The 27,405-nt window shown below is 37.6% G+C and overlaps 1 protein-coding gene across 2 annotated transcripts in view; it reads left to right on the top strand.

Moving 5' to 3' along the window:
• Window positions 1-27,405, top strand: part of ADAM23 (ADAM metallopeptidase domain 23) — a gene marked incomplete at both ends in the record, with an annotated part of 161,763 nt that overhangs the window by 110,737 nt on the left and 23,621 nt on the right. For both annotated transcript variants that reach the window (XM_082840810.1, XM_082840809.1), the window contains 12 exons: window positions 3,579-3,650; window positions 5,772-5,935; window positions 6,954-7,038; window positions 7,799-7,889; window positions 10,217-10,265; window positions 12,581-12,680; window positions 16,036-16,107; window positions 16,702-16,791; window positions 18,103-18,183; window positions 23,114-23,164; window positions 23,861-23,924; window positions 25,197-25,302. In XM_082840810.1, coding sequence (XP_082696936.1) covers window positions 3,579-3,650; window positions 5,772-5,935; window positions 6,954-7,038; window positions 7,799-7,889; window positions 10,217-10,265; window positions 12,581-12,680; window positions 16,036-16,107; window positions 16,702-16,791; window positions 18,103-18,183; window positions 23,114-23,164; window positions 23,861-23,924; window positions 25,197-25,302 — 1,025 coding nt within the window. The remainder of the gene's footprint in view (window positions 1-3,578; window positions 3,651-5,771; window positions 5,936-6,953; window positions 7,039-7,798; window positions 7,890-10,216; window positions 10,266-12,580; window positions 12,681-16,035; window positions 16,108-16,701; window positions 16,792-18,102; window positions 18,184-23,113; window positions 23,165-23,860; window positions 23,925-25,196; window positions 25,303-27,405) is intronic.

A 27,405-nucleotide genomic window follows, 5' to 3' on the forward strand; every position in this document is an offset into this window, starting at 1 on the left:
TTTGGCACTTTAAATGTAAATTACTTTCAGTGATCGGAAAATGTGGAAATAAATTCTATCATAAATGGAGATTTCACGTTTTTCTTTGTAAAATTAATTCTCATTCATGAAGAAAGTAGAAACATTTTGCCTACGTTTACATTCACACTTACCTCTTTAATTCAGAGTAACCTTTCTGAAAAAATGCAGATATCTTATTTTGAACAAGCATCATATATTATCAGTAGCTTTCAATTAGAAAAGAAAAATCCCTCAATTTTGTATAAAGCATTTTAGTAGCAGGCTGGCAGAGTCCAATTTGTGAGCCAATTAAAGCCTTATAGCGGTCTGCCAAACATTTCTTTGAGCCATTTCGCCTCTATATAAATATTAAAAACCTTATTCTATTAGAAAATTAGTTGAAATATTTTAAAGTGCATGAAAAACAAATGTTTTTCTTACATTGTTGCTATATCCTTATGTATATAGGTGCAAATATGAAAGGATAGCTCATATATTTTTTAATTTAAACCTCATTTGGTTTTCCTTATTTGAAAGTCACTATATTTTATAGGAACCCAACATATTATGATTTCTCATCAATAATCATGATTTACTAGGAGCATACATAAACTATTTTATATGACTTGTTAACTGAACAAGTTTATCTCCTGTGTCAACCCAGGGTAAGCATTGAATTTCAGCTTTGTGATCTTGGATAAGTTATTTGTCCTCTCTGAGCCTCACTTTCCACATTTATAAAAATGGGGATAATAGAACCTACCTCACTGAGTTGTGAGGAGCAAATATTTGTTGTAGGAGAAACACTAATGACAGACCCTAGTAAATCCTAGGTACTCAATTATATGGAATTTCAAGTGAATAAATCTAGTGGTTATTCTTTGTCCTTATCGTACTTGCCTTCTCAGTAGCATGGGACACAGCTGATTACTCTTTCCTGTTTGAAACATTTTCTTAATCTTTTAGCTTCTATGACACAATAGTTTTCTCACCTCGCTGGCCATTTCTTCTTAGTCTTTTATGTCTGGCCTCTAGAGTTACGGGAGTGCCCCATAGTTTGATTTGGGGCTCTCTTTTCTTTCTATAACTCTTCCTCAAGTGATCACTTCCAGTCTTAAGTCTTTAAAGTATATCATGACTTAAATTCATCACTCTCAACTTTATACTCTAGCCTTCTGTGTTCCATAGTTCTATATTCAACTGCCTACTTGACATCTTTACTTCAGTATTGAATAGGCATCCCACATTTAACATTTCTAAATCAGAACTCTGGGTTCCCTAGTTCTAAAATGCCCTCCCCCAGTCTTTCTCATTATTTTAAATGGCACCTCCCCCACCCCCAGCTACTCAAGTTCAAAACCTAGGAGTCATGTTTTTTTCTTCTCTTTCCTTACCTTCCAACATCCTATAATGATGTCCAGCCTTCATTATTTTTTAACCTGGACTCTTGCAGCAGTTTCCCAACAGGTCTCTCTGCATGCATTCTTGACCCTTTCTAATTCACTCACCTCACAGCAGGCAGAGTGATCTTTCTAAAAAGAAAACCAGAGGGAATTCTCTGGCGGTCCAGTGGTTAGGACTCTGCGCTTCCACTGCAGTGGGCACGGGTTCGATCCCTGGTCAGGGAACTAAAAAATCCTGCAAGCCACGTGGCCCAAAATAAAGAAAATCAGAGAATTGGAAGCTATAAATATGAAATAAATGGAAAACATCACATTTTAATAGACTTTTAAAGTCCTCATTGTTTTTAACTTACATGTCATGTTTTCCATGACCCTTGTACTACAAAAAGACATATCCCAAAAGGACAAATAAATGTTCAGAAGCAAAATAAAGTTCATTTGAATAGATATGTAACACCACTGCATTAGAATAGGTGTCAGCTAATATTTTCCCTTTCTTTTTGTGATAAGCGCTTCTTCATGTCAGGACTTTTTTTTTAAAGTATACAATTCAGTGACATTTAATACCTTCACTATGTGGTGCAATCATTACCCCTGTCTAGTTTCAAAACATTTCATCACCCCAAAGAGACTTAATGTTGAGACTTTTGTGTTTACTGTGTTGGCCAAAAAGTAAGATGTTACAGAAAGACCCGAACGAACGTTTTGGCCAACCCACTATTTTAAAGGATAGCTTTGAAGTTTTTCAGCTTGTGGAATTTGCTAGGCAACTTAAAGTGCTGAGCTCTTTACAACAATTTCTTTATGCTAAGTTTTAAAAAAGCTGTTAAAAGGCCTCACTGTGTCCTCACATGGTGGAAGGGACTAGGGATCTCTCTGGAACCTCTTTTATAAGGCACTAATCCCATTCATGATGGCTCCACCCTCATAACCTAAGTACCGCTCAAAGGTCCCACGTCCTAATACCATCATTTTGAGGGTTGGCATTTCAGTATGAATTTTGGGGGCACACAAACATTCACACCATTGCAAATATTATAAATAGTCATAAATTAATGAATGCTACTAATAACACAATACTAAGTTATTGCACATTTATCATAGGTTGTCAGTAGGCTCAGAATTATTAAAAAATATATATCAGATCTATAAACATTAAGACATATTCTTCATTTAAAAAACAGAGTAACAGGGTTAAAGAGAGAATGAAATGAAGGGGGTCTGACAAATTTATAATGTGAAAATGGGCAAAGGAGAAGAAAAGAATATCATGATATTCTAACGTGGAAGTAGTTTTAATCTTTATGAAGATGCATTATTTTTATAATTATAAATGAAGTCAAGTTTTAAAGACATGGTACAAACCTGATTCAGTAGTTTTGAGGATGTTTTTCTTTCTCCTCAGCAGAGGGCATTATCCCCCTGTGGTAAACTTCAGTTTTTAAATGTCCTCTCAAAGCCATATTAATTGCAGTACTCCTTGCTAAAACTGTAGCCCTTCAGATGTTATGTAATTATTCTATTAATTTACTTTATTTTCCTAAGTGATCATAAATAACCATAAGCAACTATACACTATCGGCACACTTCAGTTTTACTTTTTGTCTTTGTTTTGACTTCTGAGCCGTCAAAAGCAAAAAGCTTCATTTGGAGAAGGCATTCTTCTGAAAGAATATACTAAAATGTACGACAGACGCGTTCCACATCATGGACTGAATCTGAAGTGTTGCCTAAGATATTTTCTTGATCTTTGTATGCGCTTGAATTCAAGTGAGGAGGGTGTCCAGTTGGGATTAAATTTCTTGATCTAAGCTCTTTATAAACTGGTAAAGTTCATTTCCGTGAAACAAACAAATAATGAAAAAAAAAGGATTGCATTTGTTAGACATTGAGACTGAATTAACAGCTTACTTCTCAAGTGTAAAGTTTCTCACTCAGAATCACTAGGCCGTCTCCATTACCTGGAACATCATGGGTATTTTAGACAGCTATAGTTTTCCTGCCTAACAGAGAAATAGATAAGAACATCACTAAATCCAAACACAGCACAAACTAAATTCTGTATTTTTAATCCCCATTTCTACTATTGCTGTCAGATTTCTGTTTTGACAGAATTTTGAAATTTATCATTAAATTATGGTTTGACAGTGACTGGTATACCTTTCCCCCTCCCAGTATAAGAAGTGTCGCTCTTCTCACGCGCATACAAACAACTTTGCGAAGTCTGTGGTCAACCTTGTGGATTCTGTAAGTATCCTGGTTTTCTTGAACCTCTTTTTCCAAAGTGGAATGGTTTATATCTCTATTTGCTTACTCGCTGCTTTAGTTCTTTCTGAGACAAAAGTAAAAATGCTATCATTATCTTATCTGGCTAATAAGAAAGTATAGAGTGGTCTGCTTCATAAAGGGCAGTGTTATCAGAGTTTCAGGGGACGGTTGAGTTATTCTTGGCATCCCAAAGATGCATTGATATTGCTTCTAAGTGATGTCTAGATATTATTGTCACAAGAGTTTAGTTAGGACAAAAATACTGGAGAAAATTAGCTACCGAAAAGAGTGTAAATTAAACTTGGCAAATGAGATTTCATGAATAATAATCAGTTGAGCTTATCTTCTTAAATATAAGGTAGAAGAACGAATAGATTGAGGTGGATTATGTTTGGAGGATATAGGCAATACAAAAAAAATTTTTTTTAAAAGAACCCAAATTTACTTTCTTCGTGTCCCCATAAGAATGCTTCAGACTTTATTTTTAGATGACAGAATTAAGTGCAGTCCCAAAATAAAGCTAATTTAAAACAGTAAAATGTATATCTTCTTAAAAAGACTTCTATAAATCTTTCTTATTGAGTTTTTTTCCTCCTCTCCTTCTGTCAGTTACAGAGAATGATGGTTAAGATTTTCTTCCTTTTTCCTTTAGATAGGAAATCCGTAAATGTGAATATTATTCATTACGTTCCAATAAATAATTCAATTTGACTAGTCATAAATATAGCATAGTATTTTGTGTATTCTAATGTAAAGTGCTGTTTTGCTCAGCTAAATGTATGTTTATCTGATATTTATTGTATGTTCCCTCTTAACTGGGAAAAAAACTGTTATAAATTGCTTAATATCTAAATGATACTTATTTTCTCTAAAGAACTGCCTTCTTTTTTGCCTTTTAAACAGTCCAAAAGTCTCCAGTCATGTAAGCACTCATAACATATAATACGTGGTAGGCACAGCTGAGCAGTATAAAATGGGTGCAGGGTAATAGAGTAGCATGTAGCGTTAGGGTTGAAATTCTGAAAGCCAGTTATCACCTGCTTTATTAATTTTCTTTAATTTCAGCCCTTATCAGTCTTCTCAGAGGAAAACTATAAATGGATATGAAAAAGAGAATATTAAACACACCTTTCCCTCTGCCCCAGCTGTTTACTTGGTAGAATCTCTGTGTTTGTCATTTCACCACGATTGAACAGAATCACATCTTGCAAAGTGTCTTTTTTATTTTGATTTACCATACAAGGTTCTGAAGCTGACCAACTAATTTTTTTTTTAAAGACATTACACTTAACTCACTCCCTGTTGTAAAATCATTATAGCTTCACGGTGATTTAGGCATGATAATCTTTCCTTTCCTCAGTGTGTTCTAAGATCATCCATTCTTTTCTTAATTAGCTTGAAAATAGGACAAAATGACAACATTCATCAAAATTGCTTACATGTGTGAATTATTTAGCTACTGGGCCAAAAGCAGAAAAAGAGAGCAGAAAATTACAATTTAAATATTGTGAGTGATGTCACCCTGTGGTGAGGGTGACATAGGTCATGTAAGTCTGCTTTTCCCTCCTTTGGCCTCAGATCGTGATTCTCTTCCACTGTTATTTTACTTTTCATACAACAAGGCTTCCAAGGGCAAAAGCCAGCCATGGTGTTAGTGCTTGTCCAAGGATTTAGTGATCTGTTCCAATCCTTCAGGAGTAACTGGTCATATCACACTTACTCAGAACCAGTATATCAGGCTCCAACCTGTTATCTCCTATGAGGTTTGGAAGGGTGATTTTACTAAACCCTGTTTTGAACTTACGTCCAGACTTTAGAATCGTGATACTCCTAGTATAGATCCCCCAGTGAGATGCCTCACTGCTAAAGATGCTGATTTGGGATTGACGTAACTTTGTAGGAGAGGCTGAGTTGTATGATTGTTCTTTCTTTTTGCTCTTGGAAAAGAGAAAGGAAAGAAGATTCTCTCTGATGAGCTGATTCTGACATCGTGTTCTCCTCTCACCTCCCCTTCCTGTCCTTCCGCTGACTCTGAAACACTGATTGTGCATGTTTGACCCAGTGTTTTCCTCCTGCACCTGTCCTGTTGTATACCCTCAGATTTACAAGGAGCAGCTTAATACCAGGGTTGTCCTGGTGGCTGTAGAGACCTGGACTGAGAAGGATCATATTGACATCACCACCAACCCCGTGCAGATGCTCCACGAATTCTCCAAATACCGGCAGCGTATCAGGCAGCATGCTGACGCTGTGCATCTCATCTCGTACGTATCCCCAGCCCTTGGCTTGACGTTGATCTTTATCCCTTTATTGTATCAGTTAGGTTATATATCAATAAATCAATCCTGAACAAGTTTGAGGTTGATTCCTCTGTTACATAAGAAGCACAGAAGTAGGCTGCCCAGTGCTGGAATGGCGGTTCCACCGTCATGAGATTTACTTTCAGAGCACATCTGTACCTTCAGACTTTCCATCCTCAGGGTCAACTCATGATTCAAGGCAGCTGCTGACACGCCAGCCTTCACCACAAGCAGCAGGCATGCCAGGGAGGGAGGATTGCGAAAGGGCCCTCCTTCCAGCTGAGTTAGCTCCTTTAAAGCAGATTTCCTGAAAGCCTGCACACATCACTTTCACCAACAAATCATTTGCTAGATCTTTTTGAAAAAAATTTTTATTGGGGTATAGTTGGTTTACAATGTTGTGTTAGTTTCAGGTGTACAGCAAAGTGAAAATGAACTATTGACTGAAATTGACGTTTCATCTCTAAGGAAGAGGGGTGCTTTGCTCACTTTTGATATCATAAATTGCTCCCTTCCCCCCCGGTGGCTAAGCTGTTTTCAGACAGTCCTCTAAGGTTCTGTCCTGGGATCAAACCAACCAAAGTCCTCTTTCCTTTCTTCTCACCTGTTACTCTTTGCTTTTGTCTCAGTGTTTAATCACCAATTTACAGTCATCAATATTTTGCATAACTACTATATAGTCTCTACTAGAAAAAAGTCAAGGGCTGTGGTCTGTTTATCTTTGTGTCCTCAGTTCCTGTGCCAGTACATGATGCTTAGTTAGGTGATCAATTGATGTTTGCTCAACTGAGATTATTTAACATAACATTAATCTAAAGGTATTTATGATAACATACATTTAAAGGTATTTAAAATACAGTTTTTGATTTTCTAAAGGAGGGTTGGTTTGGGGTATTCAGTGTAGGACAATAGACATATTTGCGGAGAGTTGAAATACAATGGTCACTACATTGGTTTCCTAATAGCACTTATTTTTCCTAAGGCGTGTGACATTCCACTATAAGAGAAGCAGCCTGAGTTACTTTGGAGGTGTCTGTTCTCGCACAAGGGGAGTTGGTGTGAATGAGGTAAATGTTATCAGTTTTCCTAAAGTAGAGCTTTATCTGTGCATCTAGTCTCTTTCTTCCCCATGGCCTAGTTTACTTCCCTTTTCAGGCCTGTTTTAGAATGATAATGACATTGAGACTATAGTATGAGTGGTTCGTATTAGTAAATAGAACCCAAAGTGGTCTTTGGGTTTAGAAAAGAGGTAATTGTGTCATATCATAATGATAGTTTTTCATATTTATCAGGCAGATGCAAGCCAAAGATTGGCCCAGAAATTTCTTGGCCTCTATAGATACGTTTTTATAAGCTTGTTCATCCTTCTTTTATGACTTTTTAAAAAAGTTATTTGCTCTTCTGCCTATGTTAGGTTTAACACATCCCAAAAGTCGAACCAACCAAATCTAAACCTTGGTCAATACCTGAATCTATTATACCAGGTTATCCCAGTAGCCATCATTCAGTGGAGACCTCTCTTGACAGATTTGTAGTAAGTTGAATTTATTCTTGGTTTGGTATGAACTGAAATGGGGCACAGCCTTTTATGATTTTATGTTTCCATGTGAGAACATCAAGTTCTGAGAGATGCCACATAGTGAGAGAGGCTTTCTCCTTCTTGGGCCCAGTTGCAAGGAAGAAGCGATAAGGAGCATAAGCTGTCTTTTGATGCTGTGAGGCTCTACTTAGGGGACTGAGATGAAATGTGGTGATGATTAAGAAATAATAACTAGCTTTGTGCCCTCTCTCAAATGTTTCCCACACACTTTCAACTCTGAAAAACAGTATGGTCTTCCAATGGCAGTGGCACAAGTATTATCGCAGAGCCTGGCTCAAAACCTTGGAATCCAATGGGAACCTTCTAGCAGAAAGCCAAGTATGTACATTGACCTTCTTACTTTCATGTGCCATTCTGTCTGTATAATGCATGTCCGGTCAATAAAGAAATATTTTTCATTTCTAAGTGATAATACCTTAACTGTAGTGTATTCCTTCCTCTAAACAATGATAAGATGAGCAATTTAAGGTAATTCTTAATCTGTGTGGGTTGGAGAAATGTCCCTTTCAAAGTCCATAAAATCATACTTTCTCAGGGCGTGATCCGCTCTTTCTGACACTGCAGGATGTTGGGGTGGGTGGTGGTGAATACTCGCCCTCTGGATTCTAACCAGTTGAGTGTAGCCACAAGATGTCAGTGAAGCTCCACCACAAGTACAGTTGGATCAGAAAATAGCTTAGGCCTAGAGTTAAAAGGAGCTCAAACTCTAATTAAACGTACCCATCTACTTACCTCTAATTAAACTTACCCACCTAGTACCATCAGAAACATCGGAGAAGCTTCCTGTACGGGCAGTCCCGTCCTGGAACTTTTAAACATGGGGACAGATGATAGAGGGTAACTCTCCTCTACTGGGCAGGCAGGCCAAGAGAAGCAGCCACAAATCCCATCCAGCAGGAAAACACAGCTGGTGACTGCTGGGTGTCACTCTCCTCTTTGACCAGAGGAGATGCAGATGGAAAGACAGGGCTGAGATTCTAGTGGCGAAGTGTTGAAGGCCCACAATAATTTTAGGGGGCCCTTGAACGTTTTTAACTTCCTTTAAAATCGGTATAAAATCCAACTTGGATTAGATTCCTCTTTATATCAATACACTAGCAAAATATAATTTCTAACACACTTTTGTGGCAGAAGGCAAAAGTGCCTAGGGCACACACAACGAGATCCTGTGGAAAGAAAAACCTGAGGTATTCACTCCTAATCTGTTACCTAGGAATTAAGTGGAAATCTACTCCCCTCAGTGAAAATATCAGATGCTAGGAATAAAGGTCCCCCTCTCTACCACAGCCTCCCTAAAGAAGAAGAGGACAAAAATCTACCTTAACATTATCCTATATTTTGTACTTTTTGACTACTATCAAATAATTGTCATTAATACATAGTGTTATGGAAACTTGAAGCAAAATATATATCCAGGGTGTCTTGATTCCCTTTAAGGGCATATTAAGTCATCACTTTATGGGTACATTAAGTCTGGTGGCATTGAGCAATTCTCCACAAACTTTCATCTAATTTCTTGCTCAGAGTATTTGCTTTCCCAGGGAAACACATAGCACACATTAAAGGAAGTGATTCAGGTTTCACTGGCTGGCATCAATACCTGAAAACCAGGAAGGAGCAGAACCAGGTTTATGTCCTTGTTTGAAAAGCCTGGAGCCGGGAAGAGGCCAGTGCTGGGGGCAGCTGAGAGATATTGCTGAGTCAGGTGACGGAGTAGGGTGAGCGATAGGCTTCATTACTAATGCCGGGCATAATTCCTTCCTAAAATTCTTTATTCCTTTGTGAATTGTTTGTTTAGGTAGATTCGTTCTGTACTTTGAATTTTTAAAGATCCATTTGGAAGTCTTTCTTTAAAAATATCTTTGTCTATCATAGGAAAGAGAATAGGAAAAAATAAATGAAAAGGACAGCCCGTCACAATACCCATATGTCCATCTGTCGTATCTATGTTAAGTTTATGGTTATTTAATTTAGATGATTTTACATTTCTATTTTAGATTTCTCTCTTTTGCTGAACCTTTTCGCTTAGTGTTCTTCAAGTCTCTGGCTGATTCTTGCTTTGACTCCAGCAAATTGAATTCTCTCCTCTAACGTCCGGTGTGGTCTGTTAGCAGGACTTCAGTGAGGGCTCATTGCATTTGTGCAGTAGAGCTTTGTAGTTCCCAGAGAGCACACAGACTACCATCTCATGTGAGCTCCAGAACCACTCTGGGAGACAGAGAGATGCATTCACATTTTAGAGGTGGAAACACTGAGACCCAAGAAATGCTGAGTCACTTGCCTATGAAACTCTCTCATCACACAGAACTTGGACTAAAACTCAGGCTTTACAGTCTCTAGACCAGGTACTTTTCATTAAACATTGGCACTAGGAACTTAATTGAATTCTCTGCGTTACAAAAATGGAGAGGCGCAATTTTATTTCTTGCAGCTGTTGTCTTAGGAAGCAAGCTATAGTGTTGGAAAGGGAAAAGAAATATTGATTTAAAGGAAATAGGTTTTGTTAGGTGAGACTTCACATTCTGTACCTGTCTGACATGGAATTGGTAATAAGGAACTATTTCAAGAGCTGTGATGCAAATTAAAGATGTGACTTTTGTTGTTTCCCTCTTCTTTTGTTGCTTTTTATTGTTTCATTGGACTAGAATGTGACTGCACAGAATCCTGGGGCGGCTGCATCATGGAGGAGACGGGGTAAATTTTCATTGTAAACGCATTTGTTATATACCTTTTACTGAAATTGTTACCTATAATTAGATACACAGTCTCTCAGGTACTGGTCTTTTAGGCTAAGCCTTAGAATAAATTCAATAATTCATTGTCTGATACTTTAAAAAATGAAATGGCTAGTTTACTTTATACTTTAATTTTTTATTCAAAGTTGGTAATAAAAGTAAAATAAAGTAACCACTTCTACATCTATTAACCCTTAAAGGAAGCACATGATTAAATGCTTCTAAGTTTAGTGGATGCATTAATTTTTTAGTACAGTTAGGATAAAAGCTGGTTGTCTAAACTGTCAGTGAAAACCAATTTAGTCAACAATTTATATTTTAAGGAACTTGTAAGTAGACATGTTTACTGTAATAAAATTGTACTGCATTCCTTATATAATCAATAAAGCTTTTTTTAAACAAATTAAGACAGATTTATCGTGTCTAGGTGGTCTTCTACTGCTAGACATTTAAATAGTTGCTCACCTAACTCCTGTCTCCTATTGTAGATCATTTGGAAACTAGAGGGTTGCTGTTGCATCTGTGAACCAAGGCCTAGAAACACTGCCCTCTTTCCCAGGGACCCCTGCCCCATGGGAGCCACTGCCACAAGGCCTCCTAAGCTAGAGCCCACTCCTAATAGATAGAAGAGGTTTCCTCATTCATGTGTCTCTCCCACTTCCTTTGCCCATGCCAGACATCTGCTCAGCACATCACCATTTCTGGTCCTGCCCCCTCCCTGTGATCCCCGGTTGCCAGAAGCCCTGACCTACTTTTACAGAGTCCCTTCCTTATTTGTGCACCAGGAGTCCAGGGAACAAGAGGTGTGTGAGCATGAAGGCTTGAGGAGAGAGTCAGCCTTTATGCTTGCTACTTTAGAACACATGTTTCTAGAAAAGTAATTTAAACTTGAAACCGTTAGCTTTCATACTCCCCCTCCCCTGAGGCTTCCTACAGACGGTAACACCATTCATAATACAGGTTTTATCGGGAGAGGCCTTCTGTCTTCTAAACTTCCAGTTTCTAAATAGATTTTTAGACTGACTACCCATAGGATATAATAAAATTATTTAAGCTTAACTTGTATTTTCTCAAGTATATATTTCTACATAGTTCTTGTAAGAGATCACTGTCAACAATGGTAGATTTTACCTGCTTCCATACACTACCCTCATACATAAGGAAATATAAATCTATTGGATCACATCCTAGAATAAGTGACCTAGTACTCTCAAGTCAAGTACTATGACAAATATGTCCAAGGAATCAATGTGTATGACTCAGTTTAACCTTGACCATACATATAATATTCCCCTATGTACTGACACAGTGATAGTAATTTGATTAACTCACAAAGAGGTTCACTATATTCCTGCAAAATCATGAATATTACCAAATAGTATTTGAAATTGAGAATAAGGAGCTATTACCTAATTCTAATTCAGAAGGTGCTTACCCTAATTCTGTTTTGACTGTGTGTATATACACATCAAAACATATATAGTCTAACACATCTCTTTAGGGTTTCCTTGTTTACCTCAATTGTGTCGCTGAAGCCTGCAATACATAATCTTTAATCAGTTGACCCTCACAACTTCCTTCTCCAAAGTAAAATCTAGTAGGTTCCCAGGAACCTACTTTTATTCAGGACAGAGGCAACCCCCCCCCCAAAACCCTGCTTATCTTTACTGAGACAGAGCGAATAAAAGTGACTACATTTTTTTTTAACATCTTTATTGGAGTATAATTGCTTTACAATGTTGTGTTAGTTTCTGCTGTATAACAAAGTGAATCAGCTATATGTATACCTATGTCCCCCTATCTCCTCCCTCTTGCATCTCCCTCCTTCCCACCCTCCCTACCCCACCCCTCTAGGTGGTCACAAAGCACTGAGCTGATCTCCCTGTGCTATGCGGCTGCTTCCCACTAGCTACCTATTTTACATTTGGTAGTGTATATATGTCAGTGCTAGTAACCACATTTTAATATACAGCCTAGATGAAGTTTGGGGATGAACTTTTCAAAAACTCTTTCAAGCCTGAGCACAAAGGGGCTTGACTGCTAAGGAGATTGTAACCTAGACCCCCAAATCTGTGATTTTCTTTGAATTTCTATTTTTACACACTCTACCACACATACTTACTTAGTAGTTTGAACATAAGTGCCTTGTCAAAGTTTGTATAGGATCATCTGGATCCAGAGTGATGATTTTATTCTAATTCAAGGGTTTTAATTTTCTTCTCTGATGACTGCTTTTGGTAAATTTTTTACAAAATTGATTCTTTATTTCCTCAGGGTATCCCATTCCAGAAAGTTCTCAAAGTGCAGCATTTTGGAGTATAGAGACTTTTTACACAGAGGGGGTGGAGCCTGTCTTTTCAACAGGCCAACAAAGGTTAGTAATTTAGAAAGTAATTATTTCTCCAATTTTTTTACAATGGAATTATGCCAAATATCAGATACTTGGCTTGGAAAGCAGGTTTCTTTCCAATCAGATTAATATTTAGTTATAAAAGGCTTTATCACGTTAAAGATTAAGTCTCGTTTAAATGAATTACAAGACCATAGTTTCACTGTTCTGAAACTCTGGTGTTTCAGTGCCAGCTGTACCTCCTCTTGGCCCTCCCCTCCAAAAAACAAACAGACAGTCCTTCAATTAAAATATCTTTGAAATGTTCTTGTTGGTGTCTTCATTTGCTGCTAAGAGATAGTGGGTTAGATTAAGATACATTACTTTAGCCCATTTCTCTGACAAAAATTCTATTTCCCCTTGACATTTTCTCTAGGGGTATAACTAATTTCTAGGCTTTTCTTACTTTCTTTTTTTTTTTGGCAGGGGGCGGTATGTGTGGTCCATTCTCCCAGATAGAAAGCATTACTAATATCAGCCAGCCAAAAAATGACCCAAAGTATTTATGGACCCCATAAATACAGGCATATATATATATACATATATGCGTATATATATATATATACGCATATATGTATATATATATATATATATATATGAAGATATATATCTTTACTTGGGAAGGTCCACATTGTCAATTGGCATTTCATTAAAATTTATATACACAATGTCATATTCTCTTATCAACAATTCCTTAATTCAAAAATTCTGAAAATTGGAAGTATATTTTATGAGTTTGCAGAAAACATAGGGGACGTTACAACTTATCCTGAACTGAAAATCTTTATTTATCCCTCATAGTGTAAGTATTCTTAAATCTTACTACACAAATGTTACTGCACAAATGTTAATGTGTTTGATTATAGAGTGTATACCAGACCCCTCAGGGCTGTTATATAGAACAGGGTAAATGCATCATACTTTTCTAAAATCCAGCAAAGCCAGAATTCTTAAACTCACAGGCTATAGAGCTTTTGGATATGGGACTGTCGACCAATAACATGTTTAGAAACGAAGTTGCTTAACAGGCAAACGGACAGGATTGATGAGAATTAGAAGATGGCATAGACATTCTAACATTGCACATTTCATATTTCTTTTTAAGATACTACATCATAAGTCAAATATAATCCATTGCTGTACAAAATGTTTAATAACTCTGCAAATTGAGAGAGCAGTGAAATCATGTTAGCCTTTTTTTAAAAAAATCAGTGTCTGATGTCGATAACTGTCAGAATAATTTATTCCTATCCCCATAATTAAGTGATACTGCTAAGTTAGGGATGATACTTTGATGCCTGACAGCAGTATAAAATCTCAGTAAGGCTGCAGAAAAAGAAACAGGAATTTTAAAGTGATCTTGCATCATTAAACTCAGCTCCCTGCTTTTTATGGCATCGATCTCAATGCAACAGAAATCTGAAAGCTTCAGAGTGTTTAAAATGGGTGCAGTGAGTAATAATGAATTAATGTGAGCTGTTGACATTTCTGAATTGCAAGGTACATGGCTAATTTTACCTGCCTTGCAGCTCACCAGCTAATTATAAGCATCATGCCTGAGGAAACAACACTGAGTTGTTTGAAAATACTAAGATCTCTAGTGTGTGTATAAGGATCCATCATTAGATTTCTGAAATTGCCTGTGAGTAGAAAGCAAATTATTCAGATAATGTGGAAACTAAATAAAAATACACATACATCTTCAATTTTAAAAATTAGTAAATATGGAATTCTTTCTTTCTTTTTTTTTTTTTTTTTGTGGTATGCGGGCCTCTCACTGTTGTGGCCTCTCCCATTGCGGAGCACAGGCTCTGAACGAGCAGGCTCAGCGGCCATGGCTCACGGGCCCAGCCGCTCCGCGGCACGTGGGATCTTCCCGGACCGGGTCACGAACCCGTGTCCCCTGCATCGGCAGGCGGACTCTCAACCACTGCGCCACCAGGGAAGCCCTGAAATTCTTTCTTTTTAAACAACATATATAGAAAAATTTTTTAAAAGCTGCTATGGATTACAGTGGAATAATTTATATGTATGTGTGAAAGAACCGACTTTCTTCCAAGTGTTGTAGTCAGTGGATGTATGTTTGCAGGTTTTATGTGTTATTTTCACATTATCTAAGTGCATCTTTTCTGTGCTCTGGGAACCTTCTCAACTGCCACGTTTGCCATATGGTTTGTGATAGTGACCTGTCTCAGGATGGAAGAAGAGTCCTAAGAATGAAATCGAACAGTGGGTTACATGGGAGTCCTGATATGAAGCACTACTCATGTTCCAGTCTGCCTTTCCCTTTTCTATTTTCTCCTCCCTCTTGATCAAAATATCACAGAGATGAGGACTGTTGATTTTAGTCATTGGATTTTCCCATGGGGAAGTCCCACCCAAGTATCGTGGAAAACTTCCTTGCTCCTTATAACAATTTTCCTTTCCCGGAAGTGGAAGGAGGATCAGCTCTTTCTTTGGTGGACTCAGTGGAGGGCAGCTGTTCCTTGGGTGTGTGCTGCTGTCTCTCGTATATATGGCTCTGAGCATTTGGGTTGGGATGTCCTGTTCTAATCTTCACCTGAGTATAGTAGATATACACAGAAAAATCTTGCCCCAGGTGATGGGAAATAGGAATGTTTCTTATAAATAATCAGCTGCCTCAACAACTGGTCTATAATACAGTTTATTTGGCAAGCAAGTTCATAGCACCAGTAGGGTGGATTATTCTAGAAATTTGACTCTACCATTGCTCCAGGAATGATTGAGAAATTTCTATACATCTGTGCATATGTCTGCACATTTACTTAATATGATTCAGCCAGTGCAGATTTCTTTTCACTGAGAATGATGGGCATGGATTTCCAGCAACAGTTTTTTCCCCTAAGTTTATTTGCATTTACTTGATGGCATATATCACATTTAGCTGTGAATGAAGCATTTTTATCTTCTTGACAGTTTTTATATCTTCTCAGCTGCCTGGTTATAAGTCAACAAATTAGGTATCTGTGAGTCTTATTAGCGTGCATTTTAGCTCCATTAGCAAATACGAAAGTGATCTATTCCTCTTGACAGCTTATTTCTCTGAAAAGTAGCTCTAATGGTAGAGGTCATCTCTGGAACCCACTACCGGAGAATCCTCCAAGAGATAATACCCCATTTAAAATATGTTTTTTAGAAGTGTTATTAATAAATTAACAGTGATTCTCACACAGACACATTTGTAAGATGCCATAACAACAGATCACAGAAGAATACCACATGATGGCTGATTATAAGGCCATGTGTGTAGCCCGATTGGAGTGTTGATTTTCTGTGATGAATTAAAATGGTTTCCCTTTATCTTTCTAATCTCTTTCAGCTATTTGAGCCCACAGAATGTGGAAATGGATATGTGGAAGCTGGGGAGGAGTGTGATTGTGGAATCCATGTGGTAGGTACAAGAGATCTTTTCTACCTTCAGCACATCTACCCAGAGTGCAGAAGAATAGCGTTAGTGGGAAGTCTGCCCCATCATTCATTGTGGTCTTAGTGCCTTTATTCTGAGCTCTCTCATCAATGCTTAATCCTAGCTCAGATACATTAGAATTAATCATTGGCTCTGTCTGAAGAAACCTAATGGATTCTTCTAATCAAATTCGTATCTCTTAAAAATTCATAGCTCATATTCATCTCAGACAAGTTTTACTAACTCATGAAAATACTTTCTGTGTTGTATATTAGTTTTGTCTTTGTAAAACTAGATTGAGTATTAAGAATACAACAGAGCTAACCTAGGGTTGGGTGCCTGCTAAAAGATAAGCTTACTTTTTGGTAGAGAAGCCCCTTCTTAGAAGATCGTACTTTGCTGAGAAGTATAGCTGGAAGGAATCTATCATTGCTTAAAGTGGTTCATTCTTTCCTAAAAGATTTGCTTACTATTATATACATCTCCTCACATGGATTACGCATAAGTTACATGTGGAGAGCATGTTGAATGACCAGTGGGTAGGTTTCCTCACTTACTCACGTGAAGTGTTTTCTCTAGGAATGCTATGGACTGTGCTGTAAGAAATGCTCTCTCTCCAATGGGGCCCACTGCAGCGACGGGCCCTGCTGTAATAACACCTCATGTCTTGTGAGTTCTCTGACAGTTTCATCTTTCTTACCGTTGACATATTAGCCAAATATCTCAATGTGTACATTGAGTATTTGTACAACTTGTCACAGTCTTGTTGATCGACACTGTGCATATTAGCCTGGCGATTTTGTAGAATCAATAAATCTATCCAGATTCTGTGGGTTACAACGATTATCTTTACTATGATTCACTACCAACCATTCTATTCTCTGGTACCTCCCTAAGAAAATATATCTATAATCCTTCCAAAATAAACATTGAGAATTGCTCTACTATCATGAGTGAAAACCAAATTAAATAGTTGAATAGAAGAGGGACAATTCTTGTGGTCTTTTTCTAATAAGCCCTACTTATAACCTTTTTCTTTAAAACTCATCCTAATTTATTTTAGACCCTGAGCAGAAAACCTAGTGCTCATGTTTTTACATTTGATATTTAAAATCACTTATAAAGGCAAGAAAGCTAGATAAGGAGGTAATATATGTATGTATGTATGTATGTTTATATGTGTATATGCACAACTTGTGTATGTGTGGACACACAGTTACTTCCATCTTTAGAGACCTCTGGTTAATTTTTTAAAAAAACGTTTTTTAAATTTTCCTTTTTCTCATCTATAAAATCTCTAATATCCTTTAAAACCATAAAAGTATATGATTTAGTTTTATCCAACACCAAAGGGATGTTATGCATGTGGTAATCTAGGCGATTCTAGCTTAGTTTGTACTTGCTTATGTCCCCAACCAGATTATAAATTGCTTGAAGATGATGGACTCTTTCCTTCATCTTTTACCCACCCACCACCCAGAGAAACAAAATGCCTTGTACTCAGTAGGCATTCACTGGCATCACTGAAGGAAATTCATATGAATTAATTGAAATCTGCCTGTGTATATTTAGCTAAAGCAAGACTAATATCCAAGCTAGTTGGTAAATCAGTGCAGGTTGGGTGTGCATATCAGTCTTCAGAGAGATCCTAAATGTTTATATTTTAGTGTTCTGTTCTTTTGTCTTAAGCCACACCAGTGTTTCTTCTTTGCATAATTGTCATCGCAATGTTTCCCAAAAATAATACTCTGAGATAGTGGGTTTTGAAATCTGAACATGTAATGCCTTGGTTAATGATTCATATTTACTACACAGAGTGGTATTTGGGTATTATCTTTATCCTGGAACTATCTTGCTGATTCATAAAAAGAGTTTGGCGGTGGTTATGAAAGGATGTCATGATTGTTGGTGAATATAAGGATGTTAACTCTTTGAAATACTAATTAATACTGGTTGCTAACATTGAGTTTTGATTTGCAGTTTCAGCCGCGAGGGTATGAATGTCGGGATGCTGTGAATGGGTGTGATATTACCGAATACTGCACTGGAGACTCTGGCCAGGTATGGCAAACTGAGTTTTAGGTAATGCATCTTACTTGCAAATACATATTGTGAAGCTTTCAGTTTGGATTACGTGTGTGAATATGATTTGGTTCTTTTGTTTTTGTTTTGTTTTGCTCTGTTTTCTAGTAATTTCTAGCTCCTCCCATGCCTTTATTTTAGGAACGTTTATTGTGGTTTTTTGGACCTAAAAAATCTCTTTTCTTCCAAATTTCCCCTTCGTAATTAGTTCCCTTTATATTGCTCATATCCAACGAATTGATTTTTCTTTCCTGGTGCCCACATCTAAAACAGTACCCTCACACTGATAAAGCTATTTGCAAGCATTTTTAAGCCACAAAACCCTTTCTTTTTTTTCTTACATCTTTATTGGAGTATACTTGCTTTACAATGGTGTGTTAGTTTCTGCTGTATAACAAAGTGAATCAGCTGTACGTGTACATATATCCCCATATCCTCTCCCTCTTGCGTCCCCCTCCCACCCTCCCTATCCCACCCCTCTAGGTGGTCACAAAGCACCGAGCGGATCTCCCTGTGCTATGCAGCTGCTTCCCACTAGCAATCTGTTTTACATTTGGTAGTGTATATATGTCCATGCCACGCTCTCACTTCGTCCCAGCTTACCAACAAAATTTTGGTTGGAAGCCCAATGTAGAAATCTGGGAAGAGTAGCACTGCTGTGGTTGAAATGGGATTGGGAGCAGAAGTCTCCCTTCCTGAGCTCTGTCACCGTCTCGCTCCACTTATGAAGCCCTGGCTTCATGGCCCACACACTTTGGCATGATCTTCTTCACATTAAAATTATCACATTATCATTAAGGTTGCCTTCCGGCATTCCTTCTTTAATTTTTACATTTTTAAACATTTATATTGTGTTGTTTTATGTCTTTATTTGTCATTCAAATGGTCATTTGTGGAGCCCCTGCTCTGTGATAAGCACTGCTGTGAATGCTGGGGTACGGGAGGAATTGAAATAGAAAAGTCCTTGCTCTTATGGGGCTTGCATTCTGCTGGATGGAGAAAGGCAAATAAATGAACAAAACCCCAGTGAGTACAGAAGCATGGCTTCTTCAAGAGATGGAATGAAAGCAGGGATAGCTGGGGAATAGTGGAAACAATTCAGAGAGGAAATCAGGAATCAGGCAGGGAGGGGCTTGGTAAGAATTTTTGACTTCATTCTACCTTCATTTCTTTCTAACGTTATTTCAAGAGCATTTTCTCATGCTGTGACACAGTTTTTATAGATATCCTCTTTACAGTTGCATGAAAGTCTGCCATGTGGATTTACCAGTCACTTCTCCATCCGGTGGTGGTAGATATTTAGATTGTTGGCAGTATTTCATTATTATGATTAATATGGTCGTGAATCTCTATGCATTTTTAAGAGTGTTTCTTGTTTGGAGTTAGCACCTTAGGACAAGTTCTCAGGAGTGGAGTTACCTATTGCCACGTAGGGCTTCTGGTAGAGTATAGTTAGAAGCCAAAATATCATCTTTGGTATTGCAAATAGCCAAGTTGAAAGCCATAGCTTAGTGTGAGGGCTAAATGGGCCTCTTTATAGATCCCAGACTCAGGCTATAGCAACACGTTATTGACAAAATTGGGCCTGGAATGACCTGTCAGTGCAGAGCCAGCCCTTGCCTTGTATGCCATGGAGGAGCAATAGAGAGAGGATGATTTATGTGAGTAGGCAGGAGCAGGATGGCAGGACCAGGCCAGAATGCCAAGTTACTCTTCTCAAGTTTATCAAATCAGCCAGCCAACCAACCCAACCGTTCACTCTACCTGCCTGGAGAATCGAGTACACGAGCAGAGAGTAACTGGAGTTACACTGAGTTCCCCTCCCTGGAAGGAAATGTGAGGAGAGGAAAACAAAGGTTCCTAATTAACCTTTTGAAAGGTTTTGATATGTATCATGTGAGGCTTGATTCAAGTGGATATGGTACAAAGGAATGGTACAGTGAACTCTATTCAGGCTGTTATTCTTCTGTGATTTTTATGCGTATCTGTTCTTATATATAAATATGTAAATAGGTTTCTCTGCAATTTTTAAATAATATAGCGGCAGAATGTAAGAATTGTGGATTCGGTGTTTTATGACAAGTGTACTGACATTCTTGATATACTGTTTCACTGAGTTATATTTTTAGTTTTGTAGAACAATGCTATTTTTATACCCATCATATATGGTTTTGGTTCTGCGTGTTCAGTTCTTTTAAAAGTACAGTTTTTTCATTTCAACCTTTAACTCTTGAATTGCCATAGACTTTACAATAAAGATATTTTTTTAAAGATGTGGGGAATGTGTTTTGTTAGTACTATGAAATACGTCATCAAAATGGGAGTATAGCACAATTTAAAATAAGTACATTTAAAGGCTATTGCACTGTGAAAGCCGGCCTCAACTGGACCTTCCTGCACAGCATAAAACTGGGGGCTCAAATGGCATTTAGAGACCGAATCCAGAGCTCTGCTCACAGGCAGAATAAAGTACACGGATTTATGGTCCCTCTGCTTTAAATATCTCCAGACAACGAGAGACATCCATAATTTCCTTTGTTAAACATTTCAGTGATAAGCAAGTGGCTTTTATTAGCCTAAACGAAAAATAGATTGATTAGAAATCTTCTTCCATGTAGCTGTGACAGTTTATAACAAGAGCTTTTTTTTTTCTAATTTGTGACTCCTACTAGTTTTTTCCTCTTGAAACATCGCAAAAGTCAAATATGAAAATTGTTTAGCCCCTGATGTACCTATTCTAGTAGCAACATTTCTTTTGCATTTTTGTCCAGCGTGGTTGTGTTCATCTTGGAGTAAGTGAATAATTAATGTTAGTTGATTTATAAGAAAATGATGGTGTTTTGTGTGGATTTGGATGAAAGAGGCCCAGGGATCTCTGTTTCTGGGCAGTTGGTCCAGTAAACCAACTTCTCATGCTGATAATTACATCTTTTGAAGAGTTACCATTAGGTTGAACGAAAGCTTGTATGAGAGTCAGTTGTTCTTTAGAAAGATGTAGAACCAAAGCATTTAATCTCAATGTGTTCCTTAATAAGTTACTGCTTCTTCGCGCTTCTAAGTTAGTTCTGTTACCTTTCTGTAGTGGCCATGATAAACACCTTGGTGTTGCAGAATAGAATAACTTAATTGTGTCTGTGTGGGTCATTTATTTATTTTCTCAGTCAGCCAATAGTCATTGAGCACCATCTCAATAATAATTGAGCCAGTTTTGTTCTAGGTGCTGGGGAGGCAGCAGGGACAGAAAATCCCTGCCTGCATGGTGCTCGCATTAGGATGCAGACAAAAGACAAGCAAATACGTAAAATACACGGATCCTCAGTTGGTGATACATGTTATGGAGAAGAAAAAAAATAGGGAATGGGGAACAGAGGATGCCAGCATGGGGAAGGAGGTTACGGTTTTGAAGAGCATGGTTAGATAAGGCTTCTCTGAGATGCTGATAGTTGAACAACGTCCTAAAAAAGGTGAGAGAGCAAGCCAGGCAGAAATCTGGGGGAAAGATTGGAGGAAGAGCAAGGACAAAGGCCGTGGGGTGGCAACATGGCTGGTACATTCACGTAGAGTCAGGTATTTATGGCAGAGAGTAGGAATGAGGTCAGAGAGCTGAAGGTGAGGTTGGGGCCGGCATAGGAGCAGATCATGATGAACTTGGAAGGCCAGTGAGTAGATGGGGAAGCCATCAACAGAGGAGCAACATGAGGTGGTTTAGGTTTTTCAAAGGACACTCTGGTGGCTCTATAGCCTATGAGGAGAGTAGAGTGGAAGTAGGGGAATCAGTTGGAGGCTGTTGCATAATCAGAGAGATGAGAGATGGTGGTGAGAGATGGTGGTGGTGTGGACCTGGCATTAGCGGTGGAAATGGAGAAAAGTCAGATTGCAATTATATTTTAAAGGTAGAAGCTACCAAGATTTGTTAATGGCATAGAAGGAGAGTGTGAGAAAAAGAGAGAAACATAGGATGACTCCATGGTTTTGGCCTTGAACAGTTGGAAGAGTGGGACTGTCATTTACTGAGAAGGTGAAAACTAAGGGAGGACCTCAGTGGGCATCGCTATGTTTCTTATTCACTTGCCACACCCATGTATTTTTTTTTTCCTTTTTGTATTTGTTTTGAATGCTGTAGCAGAGTCTTGACTTAATTTTTTTAGCTCTCTTAAATGTGGTAAATGAGACGCACAGAAAGTAAAAATTTTAATTTACTCAGGGTAATGTTGGGGGAAAATGAAATTTTCCTTATTTTTCCTTATAAAAAATGATTTGGTAAATAGACCTGGAAAAAGAAAGAACTGTCACATCATGATTGCTCTAGTAGCAAATCTGTAGTTCAAGAGGTCAGAAATGTAATGCAGATACAGCACTTATATTGAGTTGAAGGGCCGTGTCTTTCTTCTTTCTCAGTCATGTGGCCTAGAGGTGAGCGTCATGGGTGTCACATGCAAATTTGACATTTTCACAGGGCTGAGCGAAGTCTTGTAAATGAGTTCCTGAACGTGTCCACTCCCGCATAACAGGCTGATTTGTTCCCTTCATTATCCGTTTTAATCCCTTCTACTTTTAACTCCACAGGCAAGTGAACGTAAATTATTATTTTAGCCCATCTCATGGAAAACGGAGAAACATAAAGAGCACCCACTGTATGGACCTAATTGATTGATTCATTTTTACCAATAATTGCAGAATAAATTTGGATAACCTACTCAAAGAGTTGCTCATGTTTTCCTAATTATAGAGTCACCATGCTTGCATTTTTAAAATACTTATTATAACTTTTACTGATATGAATGATCCGTAGCACACAATTCACAATAATAAAATCATGCTTACCTTCTTTTGCATTTTAATATATTGTACACATAATCCGAAGGTACTTCACATGCTGAATGTTAACTAAAAAGGTTATATTTTTCAGTGCCCACCAAATCTTCATAAGCAAGATGGATATGCGTGCAATCAAAATCAGGTATGCTGGGCTCTAGGTTTTAAATGGGATTTTATAAAAAGATTAGATTTCAAGGTGTTTTTTTTTGATAAATGTGATTTTGATAGGGAATTGCAATTCAAACAACAGTAAATTATTGCAGTGGTCTTCTAATTCAGAGTTGCTTTATGTCATATAAAATACAAATATGTTATATTTATCTCTGGGTACAAACTGTCCAGATTGAGGGTGAGGAAAAAAATGTAATGGCTGAAGAATTAGAAATCTAGTTTATTGAGTTGTGACTATCTTTTAATCATTTCAGCCTGTCTCTGATGGGAAAATATGGTAATCTGTTGTAATGTGGGTTTTTTTTTTTTTTTTTCCTGAAGCTATGTTATAACCTAACCATTCACATGCAAAAAAAAGCTAAAAATCATACTGGTATCACCCAAAGAAATGTCTCAATTTTTTTTCCATAAAATTAAAAAATTTAGATAGTTAGTTTGATTTAAAGAGCTGTACTATGAGGTATGTTTTGTGTTTTAAATTTTAACTGTCATTCTTATGCTTCTCTTAAGATGTTTATGGTTTTTATTTTCACTGTGAAAGTATTAGGGTACCGAATGAAAAAGAAAACAATTTTGTCTGAAACAATGAAAAGGAGACCTTGCAGTGAGAGTTTGGGGGAAAATGGAACTGGCTGCATGTGCCTCATAACATATGTTCTGTCCTCAGGGCCGCTGCTACAACGGGGAGTGCAAGACACGGGATAACCAGTGTCAGTACATCTGGGGAACAAGTAGGTCATGTTTCCTGCTTGCTGGTCACACACAGGTTTCTCTTAATATTCTTCACTGCCAGTCTTGCTGAAAGAGATGTACAGCTTGGGGTGATTAAAAAACAAACAAACAAACAACTAGAAAAGGCTGAAGAGAATGGTGAATCTTAGTCACAAAACCACAGCAAGCAACTGCTAATGTTGGGGACTTGTCATCTGAACCAAAAAGTGCCAATCAGTGATTGTGGCTGTGACAGAAGGGATGCTACACCCACCTGCAAAGACTGGGTTGAGTGCAGTGGTCATGCTTATTATCCAGCCACTGGCTGATTTTCTTTGTACCTTGGATTTAACATTCACCCCCTCAAGTTAGCTTTCTGTTCTTTTACCCTAGGATAGAACCAGACTTTTGTTGTTGTTTTTTTTAATTCTATAATTGATTATCTCAGTTTGAAGTGAAGAAACACAAGTACTTTGTGAGACGCAGACAGATAGAGATTCGGGTACATGGTCGTGCTTCTCAGTACATTCCCTACATGTCAGTACACATATTCTCTTCCTGACATTTGTAGTGCCTCGCCAGTGAACTTCAGTTCATGAGGGCCAGGCCGGAAGAGAGAGAAATGGCTCTGCCTTGCTGGCAGAGGCTGGGTCACCCACCAGGAAAAGAAAGCACACAAAAGGAGACTAGGACCCATGCACAAGTGATTTCAGTGTTTGGCAAATGTCATTTAACTGAAAGATTTACTTTCAGTGCTTCAGTTTTCACAAGGGAAAGATAATAGAGGCATTTTTGTCTTTTAAAAAGGTTTAAATATCAAAATCCATGTGCCAATGTAAAATCTCAATGAGCTCAGACTTTATAATGCCTACTGATATTAATAGAAAGCAGGATTAGGAATGATATTAGTTTTCTCTGTGTCACTTCACTACTTCCTGCTGATGATTAATCCCACCTCCCACCCTCAAACCCACCAACAAGAATTGGGAATAAATTTGTCTCCCAAGTTAAAAAGAATGGTGTGTTGGAGCTGTCCTGTCTTAGCTTATAAGAGCCATTGGTTAAATTTTCAGGAATTTTAGAAGCCAGTTGACATCATAGTCTTAGTTTGAAATTAGCCATGTATTACACTGTGGAAATTTACACTATGGAAATTGGCAAGTGCTACAAATTAGGAATTTTTTTTTCCTTTTTCTGAAACACCAGTTATTAAAATATTTACTGGCACACTCCCAGTTATGGATAGCAAAGAGAACTAAAATTAATTCTCTTTTCTTGCTCATCTCCAAAAGAGGCTTCGGGGTCTGACAAATTCTGTTATGAAAAGCTGAATACAGAAGGCACAGAGAAAGGCAACTGCGGGAAGGATGGAGACCGATGGATCCAGTGCAGCAAACAGTGAGTGGTCAGCTCTGGGAGTATAGTGAGTGGACTTGGAAACCCTGGTCCAAATGTAAAATGAGCACAAAATAAATGTTACCGATTTTTTAATAAATATTCAACTACTTAAAATTTTAAAATATGCATTTTAAAAATACATTAGTATAGCTAGAGGCAAATAGCTATGAACTAAACTATTTCTGTGGTACAGACTCACACCATTTCTGTAAAATTCAGAAAAGTTCTTGCATGCTGTATTTTACTTGAAGCTTGTTTTGAAGAGATACTTTGCCAAGGTATTTTAAATTAATAGTGGGTTTTAATTCTCTACTTTTGCTAGCAGAAAAGGCCTATGAATGTACTAGTATACGTGGAATTCTACAAGCAAAAGATATAGCCTGTATATATAATTTGAGGGACCATTTAAAGTGAAGTAATATATATACTTAATTATTTCTCGAGTGTAACACCATTTGATTTAATTAAACATCTAATGTCTGTATTAGAGTTTTGTTTTCCCTTCTAAGAAGTAGCTAGTCAGTGCATATTGGAGGCATCTTTACTCAGGAAGTGAGATACTTTCAGAGCACGTTGGTAGTATTTTCCCTTGATTTGGTGAGGAAAGTTAAAATTGTGATTTAATAGTTTATTAAGGTTAACTCAATGACTTGGATCTATGGGACCACTAAGTGATACACCAAAGCTCCTCCGTTTTCCTTCCATAACAGTGAGGATTCTTCTCCCATTTTGAAGCAGAGCAAGGATTTAAGGGAAGTTTTATTTCTCTAGTTAATGGTCTCTAACGTACTTTAGGAAACTTTGCCATTCTATGTAGTCTTTGATGGTAGATGAGGCCTACCTTTAAATTTCAAGTTAAACCAAAATAACAGAACAGAACTTCCCATCTGATGTCTCATGAGTGAGTTATAGATGTTCTGAGCTGTTCAATCCTCGAGGTGCCAGGGAGGAAATGGGGACTAAAATAGTCAAAATCCATGGGGTTGGACACCTCTGGATTTGATTAGCTTCATTCATTAAATCAATGTCATAGACAAATCTGATCATTTCTCTGTGCCTCAGAAAGTTGGGAGGCATCGTATCAGATCATTGTAGAAGATAACTCTTGAATATTTGGCAGTAGAATAGCCAACCACCAATGAGTTAAAGAAAATAAATGCATGCTTTTTTAAACTTTAAAAAACTGGGAAATATAACATAGAAAAGTGATTAATATACAAATATACATTTTGCCAAATAAATGCGAAGTGAACTCTCATGTAACCCCTATGTGGATCAATAAGTAGAACATTCCAGAAATGTATTCTTCCCCCTCACAGTGCCCATGTCTCTCTGCTGGAGGTATTGTCATCCTGACTTTTCGGGCAATTGCTTTCTTTCTTTGCTTTAGAGATTTACTGCCCAAGTTTTCAGCCCTAAACAGTCTATTTTGCCTAAAGTTTCAGTAACTTTATATAAAAGGAATCATATCTCAGGTATTATTTTGTATTTTGCTTAAGTTCATTATTTTAAGAGTTTTCCATGGTATGTGTAGCTGTTGGTTCATATTTATCGTTCATTTGTTTCATTTTCATTCATATTTAAATACCTTGATTTGTTTCTCCATTCTATGTTATTTAGATTGTTTCCATGTTTTGGCTATTAGGAACCATGCTGCTGTGAACATTCCTATACATGTAACTTAGCACACATTTGCACATGCTTTTCTAAGGCCTTTCCTGGAAGAAAAATTGCTAAGTCATAGGGGATGTATATTTTCAGTGCTCCCAGATGATGTGACACTGTTTTCTAAAATGGTTGTACTAGTAAACCCTACCATCGAGAATTTGTATATGAGAATTTTGTTGTACTTCATTCTCACCAATACTTGGTATTATCAGACATTTTACTTTTATGTATTCTGCTGGGTGTGAACTGCTTTATTATTGTGGTTTTAATTTGTATTTTCCTGATTACAAATGGAAGTTAGTACATTTTCATGCATTTCTTGGACGTGGATGTCCTTTTTTGTGATGTGCCACTTTAATTCTTTGCACGTTTTTTAAGGAGTTCATTGTTTACTTCGCTGGAGGTAGGTGCCCTCATGGTGGGTGAGTCGTTTAA

The sequence above is a fragment of the Leucopleurus acutus genome (genome assembly GCF_964270905.1).
Source record: "Leucopleurus acutus genome assembly, chromosome: 6".
NCBI classification, from domain to species: Eukaryota; Metazoa; Chordata; class Mammalia; order Artiodactyla; family Delphinidae; genus Leucopleurus; species Leucopleurus acutus.